General features: G+C 49.7%; 1 protein-coding gene across 2 annotated transcripts in view; it reads left to right on the top strand.

Annotated features, from left to right (window-relative positions):
- The first annotated feature begins 45 nt into the window (after positions 1-45).
- SCNN1G (sodium channel epithelial 1 subunit gamma) overlaps positions 46-7,706 on the top strand; it is an 11,237-nt gene continuing 3,576 nt past the window's right edge. The window contains exons 1-8 of one of the 2 annotated variants that reach the window (XM_042037432.1): positions 46-147; positions 343-667; positions 1,451-1,745; positions 2,167-2,360; positions 2,708-2,811; positions 3,291-3,454; positions 6,181-6,279; positions 7,462-7,579. In XM_042037432.1, coding sequence (XP_041893366.1) covers positions 117-147; positions 343-667; positions 1,451-1,745; positions 2,167-2,360; positions 2,708-2,811; positions 3,291-3,454; positions 6,181-6,279; positions 7,462-7,579 — 1,330 coding nt within the window. In that variant the 5' untranslated portion in view covers positions 46-116. Of the gene's footprint in view, positions 668-1,450; positions 1,746-2,166; positions 2,361-2,707; positions 2,812-3,290; positions 3,455-6,180; positions 6,280-7,461; positions 7,580-7,706 lie in introns of both variants that reach the window. The other variant, XM_042037430.1, reaches the window with a different exon arrangement.

The raw sequence follows: 7,706 nt of genomic DNA, 5'->3' as shown, positions 1-7,706 counted from the left end.
GCGCGGCCGTGGAGCGGGGTGGGGCGGGGCGGTCCGGGGCGGGGCGGTGGCGGGGTAGGTACCGGGGCGGCCGCCCGCCGCCCCATCGGCAGTGGCGCCGGGGCTGGGAGCGCAGCATGGCGCCGCCGGGCCCGGAGGGCGGCCGAGGTGAGGCGCGGAAAGCGCGATTCCCCCCAAGACGGCCGTTCCGGGGATCAGACACCGGGAAAGGGGTGGGATGCCGGGTGCCGGCTCCACGGGGCCGGGCGGGACAGGACCCTGCGGTCGCGGTGTGGCGGGGTACAGGGCGGTGGGCGGACGCCCGTCCCCCAGCCTCCCCCTCAGTGCCCGGTTCGCCCGTAGCGGCCGCCACGGCTCCCGGTAAGAAGATCACGGCGCGGCTGAAGCGGACGCTGCCGGTGCGCGGCCCGCAGGCGCCGACGCTGAGCGAGCTGATGCGCTGGTACTGCCTCAACACCAACACCCACGGCTGCCGCCGCATCGTGGTGTCCCGCGGCCGCCTGCGCCGCCTGCTCTGGATCCTGCTGACCCTCAGCGCCGTGGGGCTCATCCTCTGGCAGTGTGCTGAGCTCCTCATGAACTACTACAGCGCCTCGGTCTCCGTCACCGTCCAGTTCCAGAAGCTGCCCTTCCCCGCCGTCACCATCTGCAACATCAACCCCTACAAGTAAGACCCGGGGGTCTGGGGGGAGGATGGGAGGTCAACACAGCACCAGACTCCTTCCCGAGCTCGTCCCGGTGCTGCTTGTCAGCATTTTCTCTAACATGTGTTTTCCCTCTATGGCGCCTGGTGTGCCACATCTACCCGTGCGCTGTATGGGTTACACTCTCACCCCTCATTACTGCCTGCTGACTTCAGCTCGGTTCATGCTGTTTTCTGCTCCAGACAGTCCCTGTCAGCTCTTTGACTCTCTTCAAATTCCCTTCTTCCCAGCACCAGAGTTCCAGGACTACAAACAGCGTCATCTCCTGAAGAATGGAAACGGGACATCTGTTACTCCTCTCGCTTCTTTCTTTCCTTATGGGAGATTTTGACGTGATCCATCAACAATACTTTTTCTCCTGTCAAATCATGCTTTACATTGCTCTCTGTTCTGCTGCCAGATTCCCACCCCACTCCCCACAGGGATACAGCTCTTTGATGCCTCTTCACAGATACAGAACTCTTATTTCCACATACTCTGCCCTCTTCAGACTTCCTAACATGAGGAGCTTGAGAGTCTTGGAAAAACTTTCTCTGTAGTTCAGTGTGCTCTGCTTCCTGTGGTCCTTGCTCCAAGATCTCTCCACGGTTATAGCTGTGTCTGCCCTCATCGATGTGAGAAATTGGTGTGAGACCTCCACTGGGAGTTCTGTCCCAAGCCATGGGATCCACAGTGCAGCAGGCAGAGCAATGCAGCTGGGCAGTGAGGTGGGATGGGATGTCACTGTCACGTTGTCTCCCATGCAGGTACAGTGCCATGAAAGAATATTTATCTGAATTGGACAAAGAGACAAAAAAAGCTTTGGAAACTTTCTATGGATTTTCTGAGGGCAAGTCCAAGGTGCGCCGGTCGGTGGACGAGTGGAACAGCACAGGGAGCGAGTTCTTCCAACAGATTCCTCTGTTGAAGGTCGAGGACTTCCCAAGGATGGCGACTGACCTGCACAGTGGGCAGAAGAGGAAAATAGAGGGAAGTGTCTTTCACAAGGACTCGTCCATCGTGAACTCAGGCGATTCCAATGACATCATTGGCTTTCAGCTGGTGAGTGTCACTGTGCCCTGGCCAGGAAGTTCCCTGTGGGGCAGCAAAGGGCTGTACGGGGTCAGTGTCCCTCCAGCAGGTTTTATTGCCCACTCAGGTGGCTTTATAGTGCACAGCAGGGAATAGCACCCCATTTGCTCTTCTGCCCAAGCCTCCATGGCTGCTGCAGATTCATCTCCAGCTCTCTGGAAGAGAAGTACCTTCCTGAAGTGGTCCCAAATAGAGTCAGTGTCATCCATGACCTTTTTTTTTGATCCTGAAATATGTGGTCATATCACTTAGCCCTGAATAAAAGGTCTTAGATGCCCACTGTAACTTCATACATGGTTATTTCTGTGGAAGAGAAACACTGTCAGATATACCTTGTAGAATCCATGATATCAGTCCATCTGAAATGTTTTTTCCCCTTTGTGCTTGTCAGTGTGACGCAAACAACAGCAGTGACTGTGCCCTGTACACATTCAGTTCGGGTGTTAACGCTATCCAGGAGTGGTACAAGCTGCATTACATGAACATCATGGCACAAATTCCCCTGGAGACTAAAGAAAAATTGAGTTATTCTGCTGATGACCTTCTACTGACATGTTTCTTTGATGGCCTATCTTGTGACAAAAGGTCAGTGCACAGAAAATTCCTGCCATCTTAACAGCTTATTTCCAAGTCCATAATATGTAGGAATGGAATATTTGGTGCCTTCCCCACGCTGTCAGCTCCCATTCCCACATTAAACCTTCCTCAAGTTTCCATCTCCTGATATATTAAACTAGATCATACTGCCACGTAGTTTGAAGTTACTCAGAAAGAGACCCACACTTTTCAGCAAAATAAACTTCTTGAAAAGAAGTAATAAACCCCCCATGCAGTCCTGGTCTGTCTCTGTCAAAACCAAAGCCCAAATGTGCTGCCTTTCTCCCACAGACAGAACCACAGGGAACAATGTCACAATACTCGATTTCTTCCAGGCACTTCACTCGTTTCCATCACCCCCTCCATGGCAACTGCTACACCTTCAACAGCGGCGAGAACGGGACCGTCCTGAGCACCTCCACGGGTGGCAGCGAGTACGGTGAGTGGGGGTGGTTTGCACACGTGTGGTGTTCCAGGGCGATTTGCAGAGGAACTGTTTGATAACAAGTGGTTCAGCAAACTGGATCCTGCTGGAGCGTGAGCAATGTGTTGGCTGTAGATGTACAGGCTGATTGGGGAAATGCCTGTTTGAACTAGTGCAAACTCTTGCCTGAGAATACAGATAGTATCATTGCATCACTAATGTTTTCCAGCTGAAATTACTGTTGCCCAGTTATATAACTTTTTAAAATGAGTTCCAGCCACGTTCTCAGCAGGTATTATTTGTTTGCTGTACTCGGTACTGCCAAGGGATGTTACTGGCTGCAGGTGTCTTGCTCTGGCTGGGCAGAGGCTATGCTCAGCTGTTACAGTTCTGCTTAAGTCCAGATGACATTAAATAAACCGTGCTGCCCTCCCTGACCAGAAAACGTGGTTCTGGCTCCTGGTGTAACTTCCTGCCTTGTCTCTGTGGTTCAGGATTGCAGGTGGTTCTGTACATCGACGAAGCAGACTACAACCCCTTCCTGGTGACGTCCACAGGAGCCAAGATCATCGTCCACGATCAAAACGAATATCCCTTCATTGAAGACATTGGCACGGAAATTGAGACTGCAGCGGCCACCTCCATAGGGATGCACTTTGTGAGTGGCAACAATCTGCTTTTCAGGTGCACTTTTGCCTTGGTACAGCTGTAAATAGGAACTTGATGTGGTGGTTTCAGAGAGCCAGCAGCTGGAAGGCCTTTAAATACCTCCCACTTAGCAGCTGAAGTGCCCTGAGGGAAATCCTATGATAGCACTTTTCTGAACAAAAGAGGCTGTGGGAAAATCAGGTCTATAAATCCAACCGGCCTGGGATCTTGTTTGTTCTCCCTTTTCTTCCACCCGTTGGCTTTCCAGGGGATTTTTGGTTTTGTTTTCACAGCAAAATCCACAAACCACAGAAATGCATTGCTAAGTGCCCCGTTTGGCTTTAGCAATGAGCAGTGAGTTTCATCCCATGAGGGTCCCTGGGGCAAAGGAGCCAGAGCTGGAGCTGTGGGTCCCCGTGTTTGGGGTCGGGTCCTTAGGCAAGGCAGTAGCACAACCCTTTGAACTGTTGTGTGAATGTAAGCCTCATTTTGCTGGTGTTCTCTCTATCCCAGCAGTAAAAACACCCTCGTGGGCAGCGGGTTTGCTTTTGCCAGCTGTGAGCACGGGCAAGGAGAGCTGCAGCTCCCGATTTCCCCATTTAGTGTATGGCCCAAGGGGGTTCGTCACAGCAGCGAAAGCTGTGCCAGGTCCCCTTTCATCTGGATGGGCTGTTAAGTGAGCACTTCAGCTCTGCCTTTCTTCCTGGTGGTCTGGTCAGAGCATCAGCCATCCTGCTTATCTGGGTGTGCCGGTCTTGTGATAGGCCCTGCATTAGAAAAGACATTAAAAGAGGGCTGATGCTTTACAAAATGCAAATAGTTAACTGTCTTCCAGCTGTCTGGAAAACCGTGGCAACAACTCCTTAGTCAAACGTGACTGAGAGGTTTTGGAAATCAGGATGGTGTGAGTATGAAAAGTCTCACAAGGCTGTCACACCATACAGAGACAGTCACTGAAGGCAGTCTCAGTATTTAATGTAATATGTTTCTAGCACAATCGGTTTGGACTGTTGCTATAGTATAAAAAAACAAGATTTGGCACATCTTAGTGTCTGTATTTGAGAGATTTGTCATGAGGAAGAGATCCAATTGCATCCTAATGAGGCAGCCAAAATAGAAGCTGGACACAATTTCTGGTCTCAGAACAAAAGCTGGGGGTCACTGTCCTGCTGAGAAAGGACAACTCCAGAGAGCCTGCTGAGTGGTGGGGGGTCAGGATGACCAGGACAGGGCTGCAGCACCGAGGTGCCAGATCAGTCCTTGTCCCACATCCAAGGTCACAGAGGAGGACACAGCAGGTGTGTCCCACACGGTGCTGCTCGATGGGCTCTGAACACAGCATCAATGTCTGATTATTGCTCATGGCTTTCTGCTGGGTACTAGGACTGCCCCCCACCTCCAAAAATATTCCAAGATGTTTGGAATGCAAACAAGGCATTGCTTGGTCAGAGTTACAGTGCTTTAGTTAAATATTTAGTTTGGAAATTATTTCAGTACCTGAAGGAACAAGTAAGCTTTTGTAGGAGCATAAGGCACAACAAAATAATTCTATACAAAGGATCAATCATCTGTTGGAGCCCCAGGAGCAGACTGAGGCAGTGTTTTGGCACTACATTGTATGTGGAATTTAAAAGCTGGTTTCAGTCAGTTTTCAGAAGTAATGCATCTCTAGTACTTAAATCCCATCTTTCCTTCCAAAGACAGATTTGAGCATCTCTAAAAGTGCTGACTTGCACCATACTGGCCCAGAGCCTTCTCTTGCTGCAGACAAAGTGATGAGGTATGCTCCTGTCAGGTGTGGCCTCAGGAGCTACATTCGGTGCCTTAGAGGTTAAGTTCCTGCTAAATTGATCCTTTGTACAGAATTTTTTATTCTAATTTTAAACTCTGTAGAGAAAAACAGAGGAATGGGTTCTTAAATGGATGTTTCTTGTGGTTTCAGGCCACTCTATTGTAAGGTGGATAATTACTGTGGAAAGATAGCAAGGGCTGAGGGAGGTAAGGCAGTCTGCAGGAAGTGGGCAATGGAGCTGGAATCAGATCTCAGGAATTTGAGGGCTCCCAGCCCTGGTTTCACAGAGCTTGCAGGCACAGACTTGGCATGTCTGAGCTCTTTGCTCTGGGCAGAGATTGCAGAACAGGAAAAGTCATTAGCATTTGAGAGGAAGGGTCAAAGCAGCACCTGAAAAAAGGTTTGAGGGAGACACAAACATCTGATTTAGAGTGGATTCAGAGAGGTGCTGTTGAGCACTAGTGGAGCCTCAAGTGCTGTTTACCCATGGCACAGGAGCAGGCAGTGCAACAACAGCTCAGGCAGGTGGGAATCCTCACAGAAAATAACCTAAAACCCCATCCAACAACTGCTGTCCCTCAGAACACAAACATTCAGGGTAAACGATGCACAGCCTCTAAGACTAGGAGAGAACATGCATGTGGATTACTCTGCTTTGAAAAATCTTCACTGCTATGATTATACCATCTTGCAGTCCTGCAGAAGGTTTCAAGGAAGACAGTAAAGAATGCCACCAGAAGAGTTTTTTGGGAAATGGATATTAGACACAAAAAACCCCTTGTTTTGACAAGGGATTGACAAATAATTTTAGATAGCAAAAGGTAAACATTATATTCAAAGCTGCCTTATCACTTACAGTTTCAGAGTTGGGATAAAGTGTCGCTGAATCCTTTGGTTTTTCTGTGAACTTCCAAAACCAAGTTTTGTTCTTTTCTGGTTCTCAGACTCGGTCTCGCAAGCTGAGCAAACCCTACAGTGACTGCACAGAGACAGGAGCTGACATACCCGTGGAAAATCTCTATAACAAGAGCTACTCACTCCAGGTAAAGCCATTACACTTGGGTTTATCAGTTGCTTGAAAACTACCTGTATAAAAAGCTTTATAACAGTCTGTGGTTCAGGACCCAAGACGGGGAACAGTCTGGGCACAGGGTTGTTGCTTTAACCGCTGATGTAAAATGCCATGGCGCTTCTTAAGATCCAGCTTTTATTCCTAAGTGGTTGCTGTTTGAAGTTCCCTCAGGCACCCTGTTAGATAAAGAAAGAACATGAGCTCATTAGGCAATTTTCAAGCAATGGGAGACTGGAAAATATTGGCCAAGTAAAGGTTGCAGCTTAGTAACCCTTGAAGCCAGAAATTGTGACCTTTAGGACTCCAAGAATAACAGAAACCATGTAATCAGTATCCAGATAGCAGGATGTTTGTTTACAGAGTAAGTTTCCACTAATTTTGCATGGTTTCTGTAATTGGGTCCTCTTGGAGTGTGTCAGTTGTTCTGTCACTCTCTGCTTGAAGAATTGTACTTACATTAGCTGCTGCCTGCTGCAGAGCCCAGGTCTAGGCTGAATTTGTATTTTATGGGGAATATGAAATCTGCTGTGATGTAGTGCCAGGTAGGATCACCCAGACATTATCTCAGGTTTTTAATAACAGTACTTCACTGAAACTCAGTGCTCAGGAGGACTGGGACCAAGAGGCTTGACTGGGATTTCAAAGAGGAGTTCAGTTCCTGCATGTCCCAGTATTTTAGCACAAACCACAGCTCTGCTGCCTTGTTAATCCTCACAGCTTCACCTCTCCCAGTAGGCACCAGCAGGGTTTGGTGGAAGCTGTGAAGGTTTGCTGCTGTGAGTCACTTCCCACACCTAGTTAGTGATTCATGGGCCATGTGCCATGGCAGGCCTAAAAACCTCTCCTTGACTCTGTAAAGAGCAACTGCAACACTGAAGCTTTTGGTGGCTGTAGGGGAAGTGGGGGCGTTCATAGTACCCCCATATATGTAATCCTCAGAGATGATTATATTCTTATTTCTTGCACTAGAGCCTCAACCCTCCACGGCACTTTGACACTTTTGTGAGTGTATTCACTCACAGCAGAGCCTGAAGGCCCAAGGAAACAGGGTTCCCATCCCACTGCTGTTGCCATAAGCAGGATTTTTTTAGGTGCACAGGAGCCTGGGCCTTGGTGCTGCCTCTTAGCCCCCAGCTCTGTTTTTTCTCCCTAGATCTGCCTGCACTCCTGCTTCCAGAAGGCCATGGTGCAGTCGTGCGGCTGCGCCCAGTACGCGCAGCCCTTGCCCGCTGGGGCCGAGTACTGCAACTACAAGAAGAACCCAAACTGGAGTGAGTATTGAAACACCTCTGGCACTGCACACACCTCAGCTGCCAGCCCTGTCCCCTGCAGTGCCAACCCGTCCCACAGCCCCCTGTACCCAGCACCCCCAGTGTCCCTGTCACACAGGCCCCTGTA

This window comes from Corvus kubaryi, unplaced genomic scaffold, assembly GCF_017639235.1.
Source record: "Corvus kubaryi isolate FWS band 111438036 unplaced genomic scaffold, C.kubaryi_AGA036_p1.0 37387, whole genome shotgun sequence".
NCBI lineage: Eukaryota > Metazoa > Chordata > Aves > Passeriformes > Corvidae > Corvus > Corvus kubaryi.
Note: the sequence above shows the minus strand (reverse complement) of the source record. Positions and strands in the feature narration are given on the sequence as shown.